The 26,273-nt window shown below is 36.3% G+C and overlaps 1 protein-coding gene across 1 annotated transcript in view; it reads right to left on the reverse strand.

Moving 5' to 3' along the window:
• LOC148949898 (angiotensin-converting enzyme 2-like) overlaps positions 1 to 26,273 on the reverse strand; it is an 82,574-nt gene that overhangs the window by 40,798 nt on the left and 15,503 nt on the right. The window contains exon 2 of the mRNA XM_089091986.1: positions 6,078 to 6,234. Coding sequence (XP_088948112.1) covers positions 6,078 to 6,234 — 157 coding nt within the window. The remainder of the gene's footprint in view (positions 1 to 6,077; positions 6,235 to 26,273) is intronic.

Genomic DNA, 26,273 nt, shown 5'->3' on the forward strand with positions numbered 1-26,273 from the left:
TAAAGCACAAAATTAATTTCAATTTTTTGCTTTAGACGTCATGATGAAAATCTCCCAGACTTGATGGATTTTTATTGTCATAATGGACCGTTTCGAAAGATGAGTGCTAATCATAGGGGCTTATGCATAGTTTATTACCCACAGAAGAGTCAAACAGTTCGTGGTAACGAACTGTAAGTAAGAAGCGACCCGGCTCAATGGTAACCGAAACTCTAAAAAACGGTGTATCTTTAACGGTGTAAACTGATGTATCTTTAATACCAATAGATACATCAAAAGAATCAGATTTTAATTCTGATTTCAAAAATATAAGTTTCATCAAGTTTAATTTTACCCATCAAAAGTTACGCGCCTGAGAAAATTTGGCTGATTTTCGAAAAAAGGGGAAAAGACCCCCTAAAAGTTGTAGAACCTTAATGAAAATCACGCCATCATATTCAGCGTATCAGAAAACCCTACTGTAGAGGTTTCAAGCTCCTATCTATAAAAGTATGGAATTTCCATTTTTTGCCAGATGAAAGATCAGGGATGCGTGTTTATTTTATTTTTTTATTTTTTTTCTCAGGTGTGACAGCATCGACCAAGTTGTCCTAGAATATCGTAGGAGGGCTCATTGGAACGGAAATTAAAAGTTCTAGTGCCCTTTTTAAGTGAGCAAAAAAAACGGAGGGCAACTAGGCCCCCTCCCACAATCATTTTTTCTCAAAATCACCCAATTAAAATTTTAAGATACCCATTTTGTTCAGCATAGTCAAAAATCTAATAAATATGTCTTTTAGGATGACTTAATCCCCCACAGTTCCCAGGGGAAGGGCTGCAAATTATGAACTTTGCCCATTGCTTACATATTGTATTGGTTACTGGGAAGTATAAACACATTTTCAGGAAGGATTTTTTTCTGGGGGGGGGGGCTGGAGGAGGGGGTTACTCGGGAGAATCCTTCCGTGGAGGATGTTTCTTTGGGGTAAGGGACATTTCTATAAAGGGGGCACCGGATTTCCAAGCATTATTTAAAAAAACGATCAGAAATTAAATTAAAAAAAAAGTTTTTTCAACTGAAAGTAAGAAGCAACATTAGAACTTAAAAAAAAAACAGAAATTATTACGTATATGAGGGGTTCTCCCCCAAGTCAATACCTCGCTCTTTACGCTACAGTTTTTTTTTAGTGCTTTCAAAACAGCTATCTATCCTAATTAAACGGCCTTTGGGATTCAGGGGTTTGTGAATTAAAATTTTTTTTAACTTTTAACGTGAAGAGCGTGGTATTGACTAAGGGGAGAACCCCCTTATATACGTAATAACATATGCGTAATAAAAAAAAAACAATAAAAAAAACAAGTGATACGGCCCAATAGTAATCGAAACTTTTAAAAACGGAGTTTTGATGTCAATAAATGTATCAAAAGAATGGGCTTATAATGTTGATTCTAAATATACAAATTTTATTAAGTTTAGTATTACTCATCAAAGGCTACGAGCCTGAGAAAATTTACCTGATTTTTTAAAGAGGGGGAAAACATCCCCTACAAGTGAATGAACTTTAATGAAAATCACACCGTCAGATTCAGCGTATCAAAAAACCCTATTACATAGGTTTCCAGCTCATATCTGCAGAAATCTGCAACTTTGTATTTTTTGCCAAAAGAAAAATTTACGAATATAGAAGTTCGTTACGTTAGTTAATTTGTAAATTACGTCAGAACCAAATTTAGAGACAGCCATTTAGCAAAAGAAAAGTAAAACTTCTATGTAAATTTTGTTTACTTATTCAATGACGGTGAGCCAAATTAAAAGCTGCATTAACTAAAAAACGATCAGAAATTAATTTAAAAAAACAAGTTTTTTTAACTGAAAGTAAGGAGCGACATTAAAACTTAAAACGAACAGAAATTATTCCGTATATGAAAGGGGCTGTCCCCTCCTCAAAGCCTCACTCTTTAATCTAAAGTTTGATTCTGTCTCACAACTTTATTTTTTTAAAAAATAAAAAGCTTTAGTGTAAAGAGCGAGGGGTTGAGGAGGGGGCGGCCCCGTTCATATGCGGAATAATTTTTGTTCCTTCTAAGTTTTGGTGTCGCTTCTTGCTTTCAGTTGAAAAAACTTGTTTTTTTTTAATTAATCAAAAGTAAAGATGAATACGAGTGGCAGCAATGGACTTTGTAAGCTATGCGAGGAAAAACTAGAAACGCAATGCCATGTAATGTTAGAATGTGAAAAACAAGAAACAAATGTAGCAGGACTGAGTAATTTATTGGCAAGTGTTACAGGTAAAAAAAAATGAAGTTAAAATAGAGAAAGCTGTATACCTAAAAGTAGATGACGAGGCCTATATAAGTACAATAGTGTACATAGCATTGCTTTTTTGTTATTACACGTGGAAGCGAAAAGAAAAGCAGAAGGAAGATTATGGTGTGATAAATCGTGTGGAAACAGAATAGAAAAGGATGAGGATTATGAAGTGTAAGAAAATTGAGGACATGTTGGGTATAAAGTGGAATAGTTTTTGTGTCTTGGTGGGCAAGGATGTGTTGTAAAAAAAAAGAGAAAAAAAAGCTTTTGCAAATATAAATTTATAGATAAAAAAGATGCTATAGAATGATGAAATCACAGAAAAAGCACTTAAACTCAACAAATGGAAAAAAAAGATTGAAAATGTCTGTAGGGAATATAGAAATATTATAGGATTTGTGTGAATTATTAGATTGTAGATTTTATATTTGAATTACTTTTTTTTAATGATTGTTGGAATTTATTTTAAATTAGTGGAATTTCTTTTATATGTTGAGGGGGATACAATTCGCCTGGATTGTGAAAAATTGTATTATTGGGAATTTTTTTGGGGATTGTTGTAGCTACCCAATAACGCAAGGCCCAACGAGAGTTGATTGTGTTGAAATGTGATGTATTAAAAAAAAAATGGTGTTATATTTAATCTTTTTTTATGTATGTAAATCTAGTGAAAAGTGTGTTAAAGTGTTCTAGGAAAAGTCACTGTATTTTAAGTACAAAAACGTATATGCATTTTAAATTTGTATTTTATTGTTATATGTAATAGGCCTAATGAATGGGAGCAGCCCCTTGACGCCGTGGGTAGCTAGAATAAGAATTTTGAAATTGTTGTATGGTGAATTAATGGATGGAGAATCGTATGAATGAAAAAAAAGTTTTCAGGAAGTAGGTGCATAAAATGTACTAGGAGAGAAAAAATTATGTATGTGAGGTATTATAACATGGAAAGCTATGGAATGTTGAGTAAGAGGTAAGATAGATAGGTAGTAAAGTGAAGAAATAATAGAGAAATAGGGACGAATTAGATTAAAAATAAGCAGGGAGTCTTAGATCAAAAAAAGAAAGAAACATGATTGATTTTTTTTTCAGGAGTACAAAAAGGAAACAATAACCAGTTTGATTTTATCCATTACATGAAGTATCAGCAACCCATCATTAAGAAAGCGAATAAGAAGAGGAAACGCGGAAAGACGGACCAAATACCGCTGGATAAAAGAAAGAAAAAAAGAAGAATTTAAAATATGCATTAGAAGAGGATTTTGTATATTTTCAATATTATAGTCTATTTTTGAATAATAAAAAAATATTAGGGGTGTTAACCTGGTTTGGGTCCATGCCTTGATTAAATAACAAAGATACTAGATTTAGTGAATACTGACTAAACAGGAGATAACGTGTGATTAACGCACTAAGAATCAACAGTATGACGGTGTTTGAGTTTTTTCAAACGAGAAGCATTGTCAAATTTACCGAATTAGTTTACACTTAGATTGTTGACGCAAAGCTTGTGATCTCCATAATTTTGTAACCCCTAAAAATCGCGGAAAATCCCAGTTTTCATTTATAAATAGACCTCAGACGCAGCCAAGGGGCCCAAAATGCTTTCATTCTAATGACCTTCTAACTTTAAAAAAAAATTAATTCTGATTGCTCCTAAGCCCTTTTGTCTTAGACAGTACTTTGCTTTTGTCAAATTCAGCTATTTATAGTTTGCTTGAAGCTCAGATACTAAATTTGAATTTATTTACACATAAATGTAGTTAGTTTTTGCTATATTCTCTGGTTAGGGTAATGAATATATTAAATTTCAGTTGGTTTATTTTGGGCGTGTGGACCACATATTTTGGTAGGGTATCTATCACTTGAGAAGACTCCAAGGAGCTGTCATTTTAAGGCTATAACGGGGATTCATTTTCGGATTTAATTCTGATCGATTGCACCCGCTGATTACTCCCCTTTTCCAAAATCGCGGAAAATATCATCGGGAAATATCATATCGTTTTCCAAAATCATACCTCATACCACAAAACCATCATACCACAAAATCGTCATACCTCATACCACAATGACACAAACCCGTCATACCACAAAATCGTCATACCTCATACCGCAAAACCGTCATACCTCATACCACAAAATCGTCATACCTCATACCACAATACCACAAAACTGTCATACCGCAAAATCATCATACCTCATACCACTATACCACAAAACCGTCATACCCTAAAATCGTCAAAACTATTTTCAAATATAAATTTATTACTACTTGGCATATTAAATTTCACACTATCTGTGTCTCAGCATTTATTCAGCTTTTTTAAGGCATGTAATCATAGTTACTAACTTATAAATTGAATATTTCCATGTTCCATTTTATAAATCTGCGTTTGTGCACTAATTTGCTTCACAATAAGCTAGGCGATAAGGAATCCCTCCAATCAGTGAAAATTATTTGGATGAGCATGGCTTATTTTAAAAACCACTTGACAAGAGTCTAAGTACAGCATGTCTGCTCTCAGCTCAGCTCTTGCAAAAATATCCTGAAATTGGGAGGTTCCCCATTTCCTATCGCGCAGACGGGAGTGGTATTGAATTCTAACGAGGTAAAGTAGTAGTTACTGGGTGATATCTCCCGTTTTGTTTTAGGTTTATGGGTCCGCGGCTTTGCAAGGTTTTAGGCAACGAATTTAGCATATAAACTCAGTGCAACCATTCTTTTTTAACGCTAGTGGTACCAGCTTACCTATTAAGTCAACAAAATCTTTTCTACCCGATTGACTTACAGGAGTATTCACCCTTGTCCATTTTTCCTTTTAGCTTGTGTTTTCCTCCTTCTTTAATTTATGACTGGAACAAATCTATTCTTTCGTATCCCAATGGCACTACTACTTTGGTCACATTACTACTTTGGTCATAGATCTTTTAGGTCATGGTATTTAAAGGGATGTTTGGTCACACTGTGCATCCGTCTGGGGCCTAATGAAAAGCAGGTCCCTCCCAAAAGTGACTAGAAGAGGTCATAAGAAAGAATTTAAAGGAAACTCTAACTTTACTAGTAGGTTTCAAAAAGGAGCATTAAATAGTTAGGGGAGAAGGATGAGGCCGCGCAGCTGTGTTGACATCATGCGTCTAGGTGGCGTAGTGAGATGTAGTGCTAATAGTAGTAGTAGTAGTAGTACAAATAGGGCCTTGCATGGATAGAATTTGCGCATGTACCTGACTTCAAGCATGCTTCAGTCTTCATTTTGTACCAAATTACGGATGTAATAGGCCCACCAGTCCTCTATAGACTCTGAGGTAGTATTATACTACATAAATTATTGCATTCATTTTCTCAGTGTACCGGAATTAGTGAGCTTCAACACCAGACTGAGTTTTTGGAGTGCCAAAATTAACAAGCTATTTCTTCAATTTCAGATCCAAAAAGGGTAGAAATCGAACACTGAAGGATTGGTCCTAATGTGGTTGCATCTTCAGACATCTAGCGATAATTACGTGTGTCAGCAACTTTTTTTTGTATGATTTTAATTTTTGAAATTTAAGCTCAAGCATAAATGTCTATCATGGTGTTGTGAGTCATCTGTTTCAACTCAGATATTTTACCATGTTGATTATAAGCTACAAAGATTGAGTTATCCTACTTGATGTACATTTTTTTTTAATTTGACCAGAACATATTCTTGGCTGGTATCTACAAATCTAGCTTACCATAGAAAAACAATATTCATGAAATACTCCATGGACAGTGTTTGGACTTCACTTAAAAATATTAAAAAGGACTTACAGCAGCTTGTGCATTTTCATCTGTTAAGTTGGTATTGTAGTTCCAGTCAGCTTGAACCGATTGTGTCACAAGTGATGAGTATTCTCTGTCGTAACGTTCCAAAAATGCAATTGCTTCACCTTCATTCGTATTCGTACCTTTTGGAACCTGCTTTTCTCTGAAAGAGAATTTAAATGATATTGTGACACGCAAAAATATGCGGTTTTTCGCAATTTTTTTTTATTTAAAAAAAATGCTCGTGGAGTTTAGCGGTGGCCGGCGTTTATCCCCCCCCCCGGTGATTACCCCCTCCCGGAAAATACCCCCGAACGGAAAATACCCCCCGGAAAATACCCCCCTCATTGCGGAAAATACCCACCAGTGAAAATACCCCCCGCGAAAATCCCCCCGGAAAATTCCCCCCACGGAAAATACGCCCCAGAAAATACTCCCACGCGGAAAATACCCCCCCCCCCCCCATGGACAATAAGCCTTTTCAAATTTGAGAATTCTATTTGAGTTTTTTTTTTTTTTTTTTTTTCCATAGGGGGAAGGCATTTTGGTACTTGTGCATTTTGCGCCACTCACTCAGGTTTACGTTGTGTAAAATTCGAGAACACACCGGTTTTTTCCTTAGTTTCTTCGTTACTTTAGAAATAAAATTGGGATATATATTAATGGGTTCAAGGTTTTTGTTTGTTGTTAGTAGTTATACCATTTATTTAAGTGTATGCTGGCTGTTGTCTTATATAATCATTGTAATGTTTGTGTAGGGTCTAGCGAATAAATTATCTATCTATCTATTTGTAAGTTAGGGGGGGTGTAAAGTATAGCGGGTCTGCATGAAAAATGTGTTTGGTACAATTATTCTGCATATTAGATAGATAGATAAATAAGTGAATTTTAAAGCCAAATATATGGCCATGAACACTGTAAAATAACGTAAATGAAAGGCACAAATAACATAAACTTTGATCAGTGGTCATCATAAAACACTTAAATAAAACACTACATTAACCTAATAATGTTACTTAATACTTGGAAAAACGGTCATTGGAAAAAAAAACCGCTTAACACTTGGAAAAAACACTTAATGAAACATTATATTTATTTTATACTGAGATTTTTTTTTTTTTAGTTAACAAAATTTCCAGATACCTCGCTATTCTTCTGTAATCTTTTAGTAGCCATATACCCAGAAAGAATTGTTTTCTGATTTCAAACTATCCAAATAATTTACCCCCCCCCCCCAATATGCCAATATATAGCCCAAATTATATATTTCCCATAAATTCTGTCACTTGTCTTTGTCTTGTCTCGCGCTAAGCTGGCAAAAAACTAACGAAGAAACCGGTTTGGTTCTCTGTTTTTAAAAAGCGTAAACTTGTGTGAGTTGCCGATAATACACAAGTACCAAAACTCCTTCCCCCTACGGAAATTAAAAAAATAAAACTCAAATAAAATTCTTAAATTTGGAAAGCCCTATTTTCAACGGGGAGGGGGGGGTATTTTCCGGGGGGTATTTACCAGAGATATAATTTACGCGGGGGGTATTTTCCACGGGGGAGGGGGTATTTTTCCGGGGGTATTTTCCGCGGTTGGAGTTTTTTCTGGGGGGGGGATATTTTCTGCAGGGGTTATTTTACGCGACGGGTTATTTTCTGGGGGGTGTATTTTTCGCGGGGGTATTTTCCAGGGGTGATCGTCGGGGGGTTAAACGCCTAGAACTGACTTTAGCACAGGTGCACAGTACTAAAGCCTTGTGAGCAGAAATTTATAAAAAACATAATTGCGATTACTTTCCTTTCATTCGTATTCGTACCTTTTGGAACCTGCTTTTCTCTTAAAGAGAATTTAAATGATATTGTGATAAGAAAATAAATACAGTTTTCCGAAAATATTGTTTTTCAAAAACATGCTGCTGGAATTAGGACCTGTCAGGTGCTCAGTAGTAAAGCTTTGTAAACATAAAAATAAATTTCAAAAGTAATGTGATTCACTGTCAGGTTCTTATGTTATTAAATAAAAAAGCAAGTTTTTTTAACTGAAAGTAAGGAACGACGTTAAAACTTAAAATGAACAGAAATTATTCCGTATATGAAAGGGGCTGCCGCCTCCTCAACACCTCGCTCTTTACGCAAAATTTTTTTATTTTTTAAACAAAATAGAGTTGTGAGAAAGTCAAACTTCAGCGTAAAGAGCGAGGCGTTGAGGAGGGGACAGCCCCTTTCATATACGGAATAATTTCTGTTCGTTTTAAGTTTTAACGTCGTTCCTTACTTTCAGTTAAAAAAACTTGTTTCTTTATTTAATTTTTGAATGTTTTTGAATTAATATAGATTTTGATTTTGGCTCACCGTACATGAATAATTAAAACAAAATTTGCATATTAATTTCACTTTTATTTGGTTAAATGGCTTTCTCGAAACTTGTTTAATTTTATTTACGAACGTTTTTTTTAGTAATAAATACACGTAACTTAAGAATTAACTTACGTAACGAACTTCTATATTCATATATTTTTAAAACTTATATTAGGGGGTTCGCCACCTAGTCAATACCTCGCTCTTTAAGTTAAAGCTTGAATTTTGTTCCAATTCTATAAAAATGACCCCTTAATCACAAAGGCCGTTATTTAGTATAAATAGCTCTTATGAAAGTGCAAACAAATCTTTGGCTTAAAGAGCGAGGTATTGACTAGGAGTTGATCCTAAACATATACGTAATATTTTCTGTTTGTTTTAAGTTTTGCTGTTGCTGTTTACTTTCAGTTGAAAAACTTGGTTTTTAAACTTAATTTCTGATTTTTTTTCTAATAATACCGGTACATCCGGCGCCCCTTTCACACTAATCTCCCCTTTCCCGTGAAAACTTCCTTCATGGAAAGATCCTCCCACATAATCCCCAATTCCCTCCCCCTTCACTACCAGAAAAAATCTCCCTGAAAACTTCTGTATACTTCCCAATAACCAATACTATATGTTAACATTGGGTAAAGTTCATAACTTTCAGCCCTCCCCCCGGGGACTTCGGGGGCTAAGTCATCCTAAAAGACATAGTTATTATATTTTCGACCATACTGAACAAAATGACAATGTCAAAATTTTGATCGGGTGACTTTGGGAAAAAAATGAGCGTGGGAGGGGGCCTAGTTGCCATCCATTTTTTTTATCACTTAAAAAGGGCACTAGAACTTTTAATTCTCATTCCAATGAGCCTTCCCACGGTATTCTAGGACTACTGGGTCGATAAGATCACCCCTGGGGAAAAAAATAAAAACAAAAAAACAAAAAACAAATAAACACACATCCGTGATCTTTCTTCTGGCAAAAAATGTAAAATTCCATTTTTGTAGATAGGAGCTTGAAACCCCTACTGTAGGGTTCTCTGATACGCTGAATATGATGGTGGGATTTTTCTCCTTTTTTCGAAAATCAGCCAAATTTTATCAGGCGTGTAACTTTTGATGGGTAGGATTAAACTTGATGAAACTTATATATTTGAAGTCAGCATTAAAATCTGATTCTTTTTATGTATCTATTGGTATCAAAGTCCCGGTTTCTAGAGTTTTGGTTACCATTAAGCCGGGTCGCTCCTTACTTACAGTTCGTTACCACGAACTGTTTGATATTTTACTGATGATTTTTCTGTGTTAAGTTTGGGAACATACTGATTTTACACAAATATACATTGTTTTATGATGTCCCAGTAATGCCAAAGACTGCTGCTACAATCTTCTTTAATGAAAGTTTTGAAACATCCTAATATACTTTTTGAATTCTGATTTAATGAAAATGTAAATCATTTTTTAGACAACAGAGCCTTTCCATTTATACTTGAAATACCAAAAAACATAGGAAGACATGTGAATCTTTTAAGTAAGACAGTGAACTTAGAAAAAATGATTTTTATTTAAAAATACTAATAAACTACGTTAAATTAATCAGAAACATAACTGGTTAAATGTCCTTGAATGCGGTAATGTTCAAAAATTGAATTAATTCATTCTTTTGCTAATCAAGTGAAAATACGAAAACATTTCAATTCAGGATTGAAATTACTTTAATGCTTCATTTTGCCCTCTAAAAAGTTCAAAAGTTTTTGAGATTGAGTGTTCAAAATTTCCTTATCTTCTTCATTTTTGAAATTACATGACCTTCCCACTTATTTTTTAAATAATAGATCTTAATTAGGAGTTAATCTGTATTCTCGCTCATCCCTATTAGTATTTATTCCACTACAAACATGTGACAGTCATCAATCCAGAATTATTTCTTTTACTGATTCAGCGTTATATTATAGTGCGGAAGATAGCGTTACATATAGTGCGGAATAAATGTTCTGCAAGTACTTAATCGAAAGTTACTGGTTTCTTTTACACTCTAGCTGAGATTGTACTGCTGTTTTAAGCTGCTTGTACTGCTGTTTTAAGCTGTTTGTACTGCTGTTTTAAGATCAATAAATGTTCTGCAAGTACTGAATCAAAAGTTACAGGTTTCTTTTAAACTCTAGCTGAGAGTGTACTGCTGTTTTAAGCTGCTTGTACTGTTGTTTTAAGCTGTTTGTACTGCTGTTTCAAGATCAATAAATGTTCTGCAAGTACTGAATCGAAAGTTACAGGTTTCTTTTAAACACTCTAGCTAAGATTGTACTGCTGTTTTAAGCTGCTTGTACTGCTGTTTTAAGATCAATAAATGTTCTGCAAGTACTGAATCGAAAGTTACTGGTTTCTTTTACACTCTAGCTAAGATTGTACTGCTGTTTTAAGCTGCTTGTACTGTTGTTTTAAGCTGTTTGTACTGCTGTTTCAAGATCAATAAATGTTCTGCAAGTACTGAATCGAAAGTTGCTGATTTCTTTTACACTCTAGCTAAGATTGTACTGCTGTTTTAAGCTGCTTGTACTGCTGTTTTAAGATCAATAAATGTTCTGCAAGTACTGAATCGAAAGTTACTGGTTTCTTTTACACTCTAGCTAAGATTGTACTGCTGTTTTAAGCTGCTTGTACTGCTGTTTTAAGCTGTTTTTACTGCTGTTTCAAGATCAATAAATGTTCTGCAAGTACTGAATTGAAAGTTACTGGTTTCTTTTACACTCTAGCTAAGATTGTACTGCTGTTTTAAGCTGCTTGTACTGCTGTTTTAAGCTGTTTGTACTGCTGTTTCAAAATCAATAAATGTCCTGCAAGTACTGAATCGAAAGTTACCGGTTTCTTTTACACTCTAGCTAAGATTGTACTGCTGTTTTAAGCTGCTTGTACTGCTAACCCTTGGCGATTACATACATAACTCTTCCTAAATCAAACTAAATTATTAAATCAATTCCACAAACAAATAATGAGGAAAAAAATAAGCCAATCCCCTTCACTCACACACTTCCAGATCAATACACACCATTTTGTATGCATTTTGGAATTAGTTCTTTTCCAACAGTTAGCGAAGTACCTACAATTAATTGGGACTGTAAAGCTTTTATTATGTTGCATTTTTATAAATCTTTCTTTAATTTTTGCAATAATCAAAGAACAGACGGTAGAGATATAGTTACTTTTTTAGTCTATTTCATCGTTATCAATAATTCTTCGTTCAATTAATATATTCTATTTCCTTCTATCGTTTGAGTAATATTTTGGTCAGGATATCCATGCCCCTGAAAGTATGTTTATCCAAAATTAATTTTATTCTCTATATATTTTTGTGACGCTAGTTTTAATCCTCTATCAAAAAGTAAAATACCCCTCCCTCACATTTTTTAACTTGTAAAGGATTATTGAACTGAAAGGATAAGTAACGGTTACTACTTGTGGGTTTACAATGAATTGAAATTTTTAGTTAACTATTTTCTCTATGAATCCACATATCTAAAAATGGTAACTTGTGTCTGCTCCTTGACTGCTTTAAAAACTATGCCCCACCCCTCCTTGGTTACTTAGATGTTAAAAAATTCAATTCAATTCCAATTCCAAATTAATTCTAATTCCAATTAAAAAAGAAATCATTCACGTATCTTCCCAGTGATTTTGGTTTAAAATGAATGTAAATTTAATCTTTTGACATAATTCATGTAACTACTTGTTAAAAGTGGCCTTAAAGCTGCTCTTTCCTTCATTGGGAAATATCTGCATCGGTGATATCTTACTTGTTTTCCTAGAATAATCCTATGTATCCTTCCCAAATTATTGGGCTATGTTAGGATGAACAAAACTAAAGTAATTCACATTATTCAAATTCGCGCAAAAAAGGGGGCAAATTCAAGTCCTTGAGCTTTTACTGAAACTGTAAAACTTTACAACAATATTGGAATTTTCAACTGTGTCAAGTTACTGTGAAGGCAATTTGTGAATGAATCATATAGCCAACTTCACGTATTATTTGAGCTTGAACACAGAAACGGCCTTCTAGTTACTTTTTATGACATATTTTACATTAGCAAGCTCAAGGCTTATTACAAAACTTCAAGAACTTCAAAAGGCTCTTCAGAGGCTAAGTTCACAGAAAATTAAACTACTGACCCATCATTTTCTGAGTTCAGAATATTTGTTAAATGTTGCCAGTATTTTCCTCTTTTTTTGCAGTTTTCCAAGCTCTTTATGATTTCCCAAAATGTGCTCCTCACACAGATTTTCATAGTCCTAAAAATGCTAAATGAATTCTACTTTTGCATTGTTCATCTGGCAAAAAATACGATAGTATGATCCCCTATCTTTTAGGCACTTTTCAATTACTGCCTATAGTACTGTATTTTCCTCCTGTTCTGCATGCATTACATGTTTCCATGCACGTGTATGAGGTGGAGGCCTTCTAGACTGTGCCCCATCACCCCAAATCTTGATATTATTCTGCAACTCCTTACAGTTCCCACAAGTTTTGCCACTTTTTGTTTTTCATATTTAAGTCTCTGAGTCAAATATGGGTCTTTTAAATCTGAAATTTCTGCCCACAGTCCTACATGGTTATCAAACGGTTCGTGGTAACGAACTATAAGTAGGGAGCGACGTGGCTCAATAGTAACCGAAACTCTAAAAAAGGGAATTTTCATATCGATAGACATATCAAAAGAATTGGCTTGTTATGCTGATTGCAAATATGTAAGTTTCATTAGGGTTAGTGTTACACATCAAAGGCTATGAGCCTGAGGAAAACATCACGGATGCTTGTTTATTTAATATCCCTTTTCCCAGGGGTGATCGTGTCAACGACGGGTTCCTAGAATATCGGGAAAGAGCTCATTTGTACGGAAATTAAAAGTTCTAGTGCCCTTTTTAAGTGACCAAAAAGATTGGAGGGAAACTAGGCCCCCTCCCCGGTCCTTTTTCCCCAAAATCCTCCGATCAAAATTTTAATAAAGCCATTTTGTTTGCCATAGTTGAAAGGTCCGATATCTGTGTCTTTAGATTTAACATGAAACCCCACAGACCCAGGGGAAAGATCTTTAAGCTATAAAATTTGCCCATTATTTACGCATAGTATTTGTTATTGGGAATTATGCATACATTTTCAGGTTGAGGGGGGGGGGTGAATTTTCTACTGTTTTTTTTCACGGGGGAATTTCCCATGGAACAGGGAGTGAACTTGTCAGGGAAACGATCAGAAATTAAATAAAAGCACAGGTTTTTTTTAACTAAAAGTAAGGAGCAACATTAAGACTTAAAATGAACAGAAATTATTACGTGTATGAAGGGGGTTGTGCCCGCAACAATACCTCACTCTCTAGGCTAAAGTTTGTCCTAATTCCTTATGAACGACTCCTGAAACACAAAGGTCGTTAGTAGAAGTGACCCAATAACCCCCACGATTCACCCCTGCTGCCACCTACAACCTTTTTTAACACCATATATTGGCACGAGAACCACGTGGTTTATGGTTTTTTTGTCAATGAGAATTTGAAAAACATGAATTTTGTCACATTTATGTATGTTTTCTTGGATGGTTATGTGTGTTGGTCGATTTATTTGATGTTTTTAATGGATGTTTAATGGTTTTTGTCAGTGAGAATTTGAAAAACAGGAACTATGTCACATTTATGGATGTCAACATCAAATTATGGATGTTTTATGGTTTTTGTCAGTGAGAATTTGAAAAACAGGAACTTTCTCACATTTATGGATGTCAACAGCAATTCATGTCTGTTTTATGGTTTTCTCAGTGAGAATGAAAAAACAGGAATTTTCTCACTTGGAAAAACAGGAACTTTCTCACTTGGAAAACCATAAACCACGTGGTCCTGTCACGAGTAGCACCTGTGAACTTGATTTACATAAAGTTCGCTGAGAGCGTGCACTTACAACAACAACAACATCGACCTTGGAACACCTGTGCTGTCAACCTCAATTCACCTATCGTGAATCAATAATTCCCCTTAGAAACAACAAATTAATTTCCCCTTTCTTGACAGATCAATCAATCAATGACATCATCTGTCAGACTTTAAAAATTTTCGCCTAGAAACATTTCTCCAGGAATAGATCCAAATAAATAATGTCTTTGCCTCGGGAACAGTTCTACTGGTCGAACTCCAAAGGATATTAATAACCAAAGGCCACGGAAACAATTAGGCAAGAAACATCTTAGCGATGAATTGTTTTAGCGCGCGAAAAGGTTTCATATTATTTTGAAATGTGTTAGCGCAGAGATGCCAATAACAAAGGAACACGCTGAATTTACGTTTAGGGATTATTTGGGCGAAACCGTTTTAGACAGGTTATGGAACTATTTCGGCGAAACAGATAGAGACATTTTAAAAGATGATTTTTGAAGAGATTTTGGAAGAGGTTTTGAGTGTGGTCGTTATAATACACAAGTTTCATTTGAACAGTGTTGTGAGGTCCTCTACCCCAACCCCAAAGGGTTCCAATCCTCCTACCCCAACCCCGAAGGAAGCCCCCGGTCCTCAAAAGCCCCACAAGCTCCCAAAGGCCCTCCACCGGTCCCCAAATGTCCCCCAGGCCCCCAACTGTCTCCCCGGACCCTCAAAGGCCCCCCAAGCTCCCAAAGGGCCACCGGCGCCCCCAAAGGCCCACCCAGACCCCAAAGACCATCCCCGGGCCCCCAAAGGCCCATCGAGCTCCCAAAGGACCAACGGGGTCCCAAAGGCCCTCCACCGGCCCCCAACTGCCCTTCCGGACCCCCAAAGGCCCTCCCCTGGTCCTCAAAGGTCCCCCGGGCTTTCAAAGGACCAACGGGGTCCCAAAGGCCCCCCACCGGTCCCCAAATGTCCCCCAGGCACCCAAAGGTCCTCCCTGTGCCCCAAAGGCCCACCCCGACCCCCAATGGCCATCCCCGGGCCCCCCAAACTCCCATCGAGCTCCCAAAGGACCAACGGGTTCCCAAAGGCCCTCCACCGGTCCCCAAAGGTCCCCCAGGCCCCCAAAGGCCCTCCCTGTGCCCAAAGGCCCTCCCTGTGCCCCAAAGGTCCTCCCCCGGCCCCCAAAGGTCCCCCGGACCAGAGAAGCGCCGCCGGGATAACACACATACACACACACACACAAACACACACAGAAAAATATACAAACACAAACACACAAACAGAAACAAAAACAAACAAAAACACACAAAAAAAAAAAAACAAACAAACACAAAAACATACACACACACATACACACACACACAACCACACACAAACAAACACATACATATATATATACATACTCACACACACACACACACACAAACACACACATACATACACAAATACATACACACACATACACACACACACACACAAACACACACACAAACACACACACACATACACAAAAAAACACACACATACACACACACACACACACACACAAAAAAACACACATACACACACACACAAACACACACACACACACACACACACACACACACACACACACACACACACATAGGTGAGTTTTGTCTGAAACCTATGATTTGGGATATTTTATTTGCTATTTATGACTTTTCATAACCGGATTTCTTAGTCTTTCGTAGGTGTGTGGTGTCTGAAACCTATGATTTGGGATGTGTGGGTTGCTATTTTTTGACTTTTCTGAGCAGGATTTCTTAGCCATTAGTACGTGTGTGTTGACTGAAACCTATGATTTGGGATGGTTAATTTGCTATTTTTGACTTTTCTGAGCTAGATTTCTTAGCCTTTCTTAGGTGTGTCCTTTCAGAAAATTATGATTTGGGAGGTATAGTTTGCTTTTTGGACTTTTCAGAGCTAGGATTTTTAGTCACTCATAGGTGTTTGTTGTCTGAAACTTCGAGTTTGGGATGAGTAGTTGGATATTTCAGACTTTTCTGAGCTAAGGTTTCTTAGTATTTCGTAGGTGAATACTGTCTGAAACTTATGATTTGGGATATGTAAATTACTATTTCGGGCTTTTCTGAGTTAGATTTCTTAGTCTTTCATAGGCGCGTGATGTCTGAAACCTATGATTTGGACTATGTAATTTCCTTTTCTGACTTTTCATAACCGGATTTCTTAGTCTTTCGTAGGTGTGTGGTGTCTGAAACCTATGATTTGGGATGTGTGGGTTGCTATTTTTTGACTTTTCTGAGCAGGATTTCTTAGCCATTCGTAGGTGTGTGTTGACTGAAACCTATGATTTGGGATGGTTAATTTGCTATTTTTGACTTTTCTGAGCTAGATTTCTTAGCCTTTCATAGGTGTGTCCTTTCAGAAAATTATGAGTTGGGAGGTCTAGTTTGCTTTTTGGACTTTTCTTAGCTCGGATTCTTAGTCACTCATAGGTGTTTGTTGTTTGAAACTTCGAGTTTGGGATGAGTAGTTGGCTATTTCAGACTTTTCTGAGCTAAGGTTTCTTAGTATTTCGTAGGTGAATGCTGTCTGAAACTTATGATTTGGGATATGTAAATTACTATTTCGGGCTTTTCTGAATTGGATTTCTTAGTCTTTCATAGGTGTGTGATGTCTGAAACCTATGATTTGGGATGTGTAGTTTGCTATTTTTGACTTTTCTGAGCTAGGTTTATTAGCCTTTCTTAGGTATGTGTTGTCAGAAAATTATGATTTGGGATGTGTAGTTTGCTATTTCAGTCTTTTCTGAGCTATGGTTTTCTAGTATTTCGTAGGTGAATGTTGTCTGAAACCTATAGTTTGGGATGAGTAGCTTGCTATTTTTGACTTTTCTGAGCTAGGTTTCTTAGTCTTTCGTTGGTGTGTTTTGACTGAAACCTATGATTTGGGATACGTAGTTGGCTATTTTTGACTTTTCTGAGCTGGATTTATTAGCCATTCATAGGTGTGTGTTGACTGAAACCTATGTTTGGGATGAGCGGTTTGCTATTTTTGTCTTTTCTGAGCTAGATTTCTTAGCCGTTCATAGGTGTGTGTTGTCTGAAACTTATGATTTGGGATGTGTAGTTGCTATTTGAACTTTTCAGAGCTATGATTCTTAGTCCGTCATAGGCGTTTGTTGTCTGAAACTTCTAGTTTGGGATGAGTAGTTTCGCTATTTCTGGCTTTTCTGAGCTAATGTTTCTTAGTCTTTCATAGGTAAATGATGTCTGAAACCTATGATTTGGGATATGTAAATTACTATTTTGGGCTTTTCTGAGTGGGATTTCTTAGTCTTTCATAGGTGTGTGTTGTCTGAAACCTATGATTTGGGATGGGTGGATTGCTACTTTTGACTTTTCTGAGCTGAATTTCTTAGCCTTTCATAGGTGTTTGTTGTCTGAAACCTATAGTTTGGGATGACTAGTTTGCTATTTTTGACTTTTCTGAGCTAGGTTTCTTAGCCGTTCTTAGGTGAGTGTTGTCTGAAACCTAGGATTTGGGATATGTAAATTACTATTTCGGGCTTTTCTAAGCTAGATTTCTTAGTCTTTCATAGGTATGTGTTGTCTGAAACCTATGATTTGGGATGTGTGGGTTGCTATTTTTTTACTTTTCCGAGCTGGATTTCTTAGCCGTTCATAGGTGAGTGCTGTCTGAAACTTTTGATTTGAGATTGTTAATTTTCTATTTCTGGCTTTTATTAGCAAGGTTTCATAGCCTTTCATAGGTGTGTGTTGTCAGAAAATTACGATTTGGGATGTGTAGTTTGCTATTTGAACTTTTCAGAGCTAGGATTCTTAGTCAATCATTGGTGTTTGTTGTCTGAAACCAATAGTTTGGGATGACTAGTTTGCTATTTCAGGCTTGTTCATTTTGAATTTCTGTCATGAAATGCAAGAGTTGGAAAATTAGGGTCTTAGTCCACCAGCTCAGTATTAGGGTCCCAGTCCACCAGCCTGAATGGAGGAAATTCACTAGCTCAGAATTAGGGTCTTAGTCCACCAGCCCGAATGGTGGAAATTCAATAGCTCAATATTGGGGTCTTAGTCCACCAGCCTGAATGGTGGAAATTCACTAGCTCAGAATTAGGGTCTTAGTCCACCAGCCCGAATGGTGGAAATTCACTAGCTCAGAATTGGGGTCTTAGTCCACCAGCCTGAATGGTTGAAATTCACATTAGACGACACAAAAACTTACACACACACAAAAACTTACACACACTCACAAAAACTTACACACACACACACAAAATTACACACACACACACACATTAAAACTTACACACACACACAAAAACTTACACACACACTACGAAACTAAAACACAAACAAACACAAAAAATAACACACAAACACACAAACAAAAAATAAAAAAAGAAAAATAAAAAAAAAAATAAAACCAAAAAAAAAATTAAAAAAAAAAATAACACAAACACACAAAAACAAAACTTACACACACACACAAAAACGAAAACTCACACACACACACCAAAACTTACAAACACACAAAAACTAACACACACACACACACCCACACAAAAAATTACACATGAACACAAAAAAAAACACACACACACATGCACAAAAACTTACACACACACACACACACAAACACAAACAAACAAACACACACACACACTAAAAATAACAAAAACTCGCAAAAAATAAAACACACAAACAATTACACACACACACAAACACACACACACACACACAAAAACATACACATCCATGCGAAAACAAACATGCACAAAAAAGCAAACATGCACACAAATACTAACACACACACACACACACAAAAATAACACACACAAACACACGAAAACTCAGACACACACACGCCAAAACTTACACACACACAAAAACTTACACACACACACACACACACACACAAAAAAACTAACACATGGACAAAAAAAAAAACACACACACACACTCACAAAACATAAAAAACACACACAAATACACACAAATAACACACACACACACACGAAAAAAAAAACGCAAACACCAAAACATACACACACACAAAAACAAACACATACACAATAAAACATACACACAAAAACACGAAAACTAACACAAACAAAAACTTACACACACACACACACACAAAATTACACACACACACACACACAAACTTACACAACCACACACACACACACAAAAAAAATAACACAAGCAAAAGAAAAATAAAAATCACAAAAAAACTTACATGCACAAAAAAAATTAAACACAGACACAAACACAAAACTTACACACACACACACACACACACGAAAACTTACACACACACGCCAAAACTTACACACACACACACACATACACAAAAACATACACAAGAACACAAAAAAACACACACACACACCCACAAAAACATACACACACACACAAAACTTACACACACACACAAGAAAACTTACACACACACACAAAAAATTACACACACAAAAAATTACACACACACACACACACACACAAAAACTAAAACAAACAAAAAAACAAAAAAATAAAAAACAAAAAAAATTTAACACACAAACACACAAACACACAAAATTACAAAAACACACAAAAAACTTATATACACACTCAAAAGCTTAGACACACAAAAACTTACACACACGCACCCAAACTTACACACACACACACAAAAAATTACACACACACACACACGAAAACAAACACAAACAATAAAAAAATTTAAAACACACAAAAAAACTTACACACACACACACACACACAAAAACTTACACAATCACGCTAAAACATACAAGCACACAAAAACTAATACACACACACACGAAAAATAAAACACAAACGACAAAACTTACACACACACGATATTATAAACACAAAAACTTACACACACACAAACACACAAAAACTGACACACACACTAAAAAAATGACACACACACACAAAAACTAACACACACAAAAACTTACACACGCACACACACACACACACAAAAACTTACACACACACTCAAAAAATAACAAACACACACAAAAAAAATAACACACACACACTAAAACATAAGCACAAACAAAAACTAACAAACACGCAAAAAAAATTACACACACACAAAAACTTACACACACTCACAAAAACTGACACACACACACACACTAAAACTTATGCACACACACGAAAACTACCATAACACAGTGACATTGTCTTAATTTTTCAAATTTCATTTTGAATATCTATCGTGAAATGCAAGAGTTGGAATATTTCAGTAGTGACTTGCTGTGCTTTACCTTCTCACAGTTACATTCTCTTGATTTTTCGAAGTTCATTTTGAATTTCTGTCATGAAATGCAAGAGTTGGAAAATTGGGGTTTTAGTCCACCAGCTCAGTATTGGGGACCCAGTCCACCACCCTGAACGGGGGAACTTCACTAGCTCAGAATTGGGGTCATACTCCACCAGCCTGAATGGTGGAAATCCACTAGCTCAATATTGGGGTCTCAGTCCACCAGCCTGAATGGTGGAAATTCACTAGATCAGAATTAGGGTCATAGTCCACCAGCCTGAATGGTGGAAATTTACTAGCTCAGAATTGGGGTCTTAGTCCACCAGCCTGAATGGTTGAAATTCACATTAGACGAGGTTACGTGCGTACACACACAGAGAGAGAGACGACTAACACACAGGGACAACACACACACAAAGAGACGACACCTAACCTTTTCCGGCGAGTATGGTTAGGTTAGGTTAGGCTAGATTAAGTTAGGTTAGGTTAAGTTAGGTTAGGTTAGCCCACGTACGCTTCACTTAGGTTAGCTTAGGTTAGGTGAGAGACAGGCAAAAAGTTAGGTGTATGATTAGGTTAGGTTAGGTTAGATAAAGTTACTAGGAAACTAGGAAAGGGTCGTCCAATTTTAGTTTGGTGTTTTTATTTTAAGGTTTGGTTTTTAAATTTTTATCAGTTTTATTCTGCACTGAGGACGGTCAAGCGGAGGTCTTGACCGAAATATTTGCATAATTTTTTAATTTTTTCACTGGCTGTTAATTGTCCTCGTTTCCTTTCTTCGCGATTTTTTGTTTATTAAGTTAGGTTAGGTTAAGTTAGGTTAGGCTAGGTTAGCCTACGAACGCGGGCGGCAGGCGGCTAAACTAGCCGAACCTAACATAAAATAAACTAAATTAATCTAACCTAACCTAACCTAATCATACACCTAACTTTTTGCCTGTCACACACACACTTTTTGCCTGTTTGTTTTTTTTAACTTCCACCGTTCAGGCTGGTGGACTGGGTCCCCAATACTGAGCTGGTGGACTAAGACCCCAATTTTCCAACTCTTGCATTTCATGACAGAAATTCAAAATAAACTTCGAAAAATCAAGAGAATGTAACTGTGAGAAGGTAAAGCACAGCAAGTCACTACTGAAATATTCCAACTCTTGCATTTCACGATAGAAATTCAAAATGAAATTTGAAAAATTAAGACAATGTAACTGTGTTATGGTAGTTTTCGTGTGTGTGCATAAGTTTTCGTGTGTGTGTGTGTGTAAGTTTTTGTGCGTGTGTGTAAGTTTTTGTGTGTGTTTCATTTTCTTTGCGTTTGTGTTAGTTTTTGTGTGTGCGTTTGTTTTAGTGTGTGTTTGTAAGTTTTTGTGTGTGTGTGTGTGTAATTTTTTGCGTGTGTGTGTAAGTTTTTGTGTGTGTGTGTGTGTGTGTGTAAGTTTTTGTGTGTGTAAGTTTTTGTGTGTGTGTGTGTGTAAGTTTTTGCGTGTGTGTGTAAGTTTTTGTGTGTGTGTGTGTAAGTTTTTGTGTGTCTAAGATCTTGTGTGTGTTAGTTTTGAAGTGTGTTTGTTAGTTTTAGTGTGTGTGTGTATAAGATTTTGTGTGTTTGTTAGTTTTAGTGTGATTGTGTTAGTTTTTGTGTGTGTGTGTGTGTGTGTGTGTAAGTTTTTGTGTGTGTGTGATAGTTTTGGCGTGTGTGTGTAAGTTTTAGTGTGTGTGTGTGTAAGTTTTTGTGTGTGTGTGTGTGTGTTATTTTTTGTGAGTGTGTGTATGTTTTTTTGTTTGTGTGTAAGTGTTTGTGTAACTGTAATTGTTTGTGTGAATGTAAGTTTTTGCGTGTGTGTGTAAGTTTTTGTGTGTGTGTGTGTAAGTTTTTGTGTGTATAAGATTTTGAGTGTGGATATAAGTTTTTTGTGTGTTTGTGTCAGTTTGTGTGTGTGTGTGTGTGTGTGTGTGTAAGTTTTTGTGTGTGTAAGTTTTTTGTGTGTGTGTGTGTGTAAGTTTGTGTACGTGTGTGTGTGTGTGTGTGTGTGTGTTTGTGTGTGTGTGTGTGTGTGTGTTTGTTTTTGTGTGTGTTAGTTTTTGTGTGTGTGTTTCAGTTTTCGTGTGTGTGTGTGGAAGTTTTGTGTGTGTGTGTGTGTGTGTAAGTTTTTGTGAGTGTGTGTGTGAGTTTTTTTTGTTCATGTGTAAGTTTTTGTGTGTGTGTGTGTGTGTGTGTGTTTAAGTTTTTGTTTGTGTTTATTTTTTGGCGTGTGTGTGTAAGTTTTGGTGTGTGTGTGTGTGTGTGTGTGTCTAAGTTTTGTGTGTGTGTAAGTTTTTGTGTGCATGTAAGTTTTTGTGTTAATGTAATTTTTAGTTTGCATGTGTAAGTTTTTGTGTGTGTGTGTTTGTGTGTGTGTAAGTTTGTGTGTGTGTGTGTGTGTAAGTTTGTGTGTGTGTGTGTGTGTAAGTTTTTACGTGTGTATGTAAGTTTTCGTGTGTGTGTGTGTTATTTTTATTGTTCTTGTTTTAGTTTTTGTGTGTGTGTCATTTTTTGAGTGTGTGTGTAAGTTTTCGTGTGTGTGTGTGTGTAAGTTTTGTGTGTGTGTGTGTGTGTGTAAGTTTTTGTGCGTGTGTGTGTGTGAGTTTTTTTGTGTTAATGTGTAAGTTTTTGTGTGTGTGTTTCTGTGTGTGTGTGTGTTTTTGTGTTTGTGTTTGTTTGATTTTTATTGTGATAGTTTTTGGTTTGGTGATTGATAGTTTGTTTGTTGGTGTTTTTGTTGGTCTTTGTGTTGGTGGGGGGTGTGGTGTGTGTTTTGGTGTGTTTGTGTGTGTTTTTTTGTGTGTGTGTGTGTATGTTTTTGTGTGTGTGTATGTTTTGGCGTGTGTGTGTGTGAGTTTTCGTGTGTTTGTGTGTGTAAGTTTTGTGTGTGTGTGTGTAAGTTTTTGTGTGCATGTAAGTTTTTGTGTGAATGTAAGTTTTCGTGTGCATGTGTTATTTTGTGTGTGTGTGTGTGTAAGTTTTTGTGTGTGTAAGTTTTGGCGTGTGTGTGTAAGTTTTCGTGTGTGTGTGTGTGTGTGTAAGTTTGTGTGTGTGTGTGTGTGTGTGTGTGTGTGTAAGTTTTTGTGAATGTGTGTGTGAGTTTTTTTTTTTGTGTTAATGTGTAATTTTTTGTGTGAGTGTGTGTGTGTTTGTAAGTTTTTGTGTGTTTGTAAGTTTTGGTGTGTGTGTGTAAGTTTTCGTGTTTGTGTGTGTGTGTAATTTTTGTGTGTGTGTGTGTGTGTGTGTAAGTTTTTGTGTGCATGTTAGTTTTTGTGTGCTTGTAAGTTTTCGTGTGGTTGTGTTAGTTTGTGTTTGTGTGTGTTTGTTTTTTTTTGTTTGTGTGTGTGTTTTTTTTTGTCGTCGTGTGTGTGTATGTTTTGGTGTGTGTGTGTATGTTTTCATGTGTGTGTGTGTGTGTAAGTTTTTGTGTGTGTGTGTAAGTTTTTGTGCGTGTGTGTAAGTTTTTGTGTGTGTGTAAGTTTTTGTGTCGTCTAATGTGAATTTCAACCATTCAGGCTGGTGGACTAAGACCCCAATTCTGAGCTAGTGAATTTCCAACATTCGGGCTGGTGGACTAAGACCCTAATTCTGAGCTAGTGAATTTCCACCATTCAGGCTGGTGGACTGAGACCCCAATAGTGAGCTAGTGGATTTCCACCATTCAGGCTGGTGGACTAAGACCCCAATTCTGAGGTAGTGAATTTCCGCCATTCAGGCTGGTGGACTGGGACCCTAATACTGAGCTAGTGGACTAAGACCCTAATTTTCCAACTCTTGCATTTCATGACAGAAATTCAAAATGAACAAGCCTGAAATAGCAAACTAGTCATCCCAAACTATTGGTTTCAGACAACAAACACCAATGATGGACTAAGAATCCTAGCTCTGAAAAGTTCAAATAGCAAACTACACATCCCAAATCGTAATTTTCTGACAACACACACCTATGAAAGGCTATGAAACCTAGCTAATAAAAGCCGAAAATAGCAAATTAACCATCTCAAATCACAAGTTTCAGACAGCACTCACCTATGAACGGCTAAGAAATCCAGCTCGGAAAAGTCAAAAAATAGCAACCCACACATCCCAAATCATAGGTTTCAGACAACACATACCTATGAAAGACTAAGAAATCTAGCTTAGAAAAGCCCGAAATAGTAATTTACATATCCCAAATCCTAGGTTTCAGACAACACTCACCCAAGAACGGCTAAGAAACCTAGCTCAGAAAAGTCAAAAATAGCAAGCTAGTCATCCCAAACTATAGGTTTCAGACAACAAACACCTATGAAAGGCTAAGAAATTCAGCTCAGAAAAGTCAAAAGTAGCAATCCACCCATCCCAAATCATAGGTTTCAGACAACACACACCTATGAAAGACTAAGAAATCCCACTCAGAAAAGCCCGAAATAGTAATTTACATATCCCAAATCATAGGTTTCAGACATCATTCACCTATGAAAGACTAAGAAACCTTAGCTCAGAAAAGCCTGAAATAGCGAAACTACTCATCCCAAACTAGAAGTTTCAGACAACAAACGCCTATGACGGACTAATAATCATAGCTCTGAAAAGTTCAAATAGCAACTACACATCCCAAATCATAAGTTTCAGACAACACACACCTATGAACGGCTAAGAAATCTAGCTCAGAAAAGACAAAAATAGCAAACCACTCATCCCAATCAAAGGTTTCAGTCAACACACACCTAGGAAAGGCTAATAAATCCAGCTCAGAAAAGTCAAAAATAGCAAACTACGTATCCCAAATCATAGGTTTCAGTCAACACACACCAACGAAACACTAAGAAACCTAGCTCAGAAAAGTCAAAAATAGCAAGCTACTCATCCCAAACTATAGGTTTCAGACAACATTCACCTACGAAATACTAGAAAATCTTAGCTCAGAAAAGCCTGAAATAGCAAACTACACATCCCAAATCATAATTTTCTGACAACAAATACCTATGAAAGGCTAATAAACCTAGCTCAGAAAAGTCGAAAATAGCAAACTATACATCCCAAATCATAGGTTTCAGACATCACACACCTACGAAAGACTAAGAAATCCAACTCAGAAAAGCCCGAAATAGTAATTTACATATCCCAAATCATAAGTTTCAGACAGCATTCACCTACGAAATACTAAGAAACCTTAGCTCAGAAAAGTCTGAAATAGACAACTAATCATCCCAAAATCGAAGTTTCAGACAACAAACACATATTAGTGACTAAGAATCCTAGCTATGAAAAGTCCAAAAAGCAAACTATACCTCCCAAATCATAATTTTCTGAAAGGACACATCTATAAAAGGCTAAAAAATCTAGCTCAGAAAAGTCAAAAATAGCAAATTAACCATCCCAAATCATAGGTTTCAGTCAACACACACCTACGAATGGCTAAGAAATCCTGCTCACAAAGTCAAAAAATAGCAACCCACACATCCCAAATCATAGGTTTCAGACACCACACACCTACGAAAGACTAAGAAATCCGGTTATGAAAAGTCAGAAAAGGAAATTACATAGCCCAAATCATAGGTTTCAGACATCACGCGCCTATGAAAGACTAAGAAATCTAACTCAGAAAAAACCGAAATAGTAATTTACATATCCCAAATCATAAGTTTCAGACAGCATTCACCTACGAAATACTAAGAAACCTTAGCTCAGAA

This window comes from Artemia sp. Qi Xiang Cuo, chromosome 7 (assembly GCF_049724085.1).
Source record: "Artemia sp. Qi Xiang Cuo chromosome 7, ASM4972408v1, whole genome shotgun sequence".
Classification (NCBI taxonomy): domain Eukaryota; kingdom Metazoa; phylum Arthropoda; class Branchiopoda; order Anostraca; family Artemiidae; genus Artemia; species Artemia sp. Qi Xiang Cuo.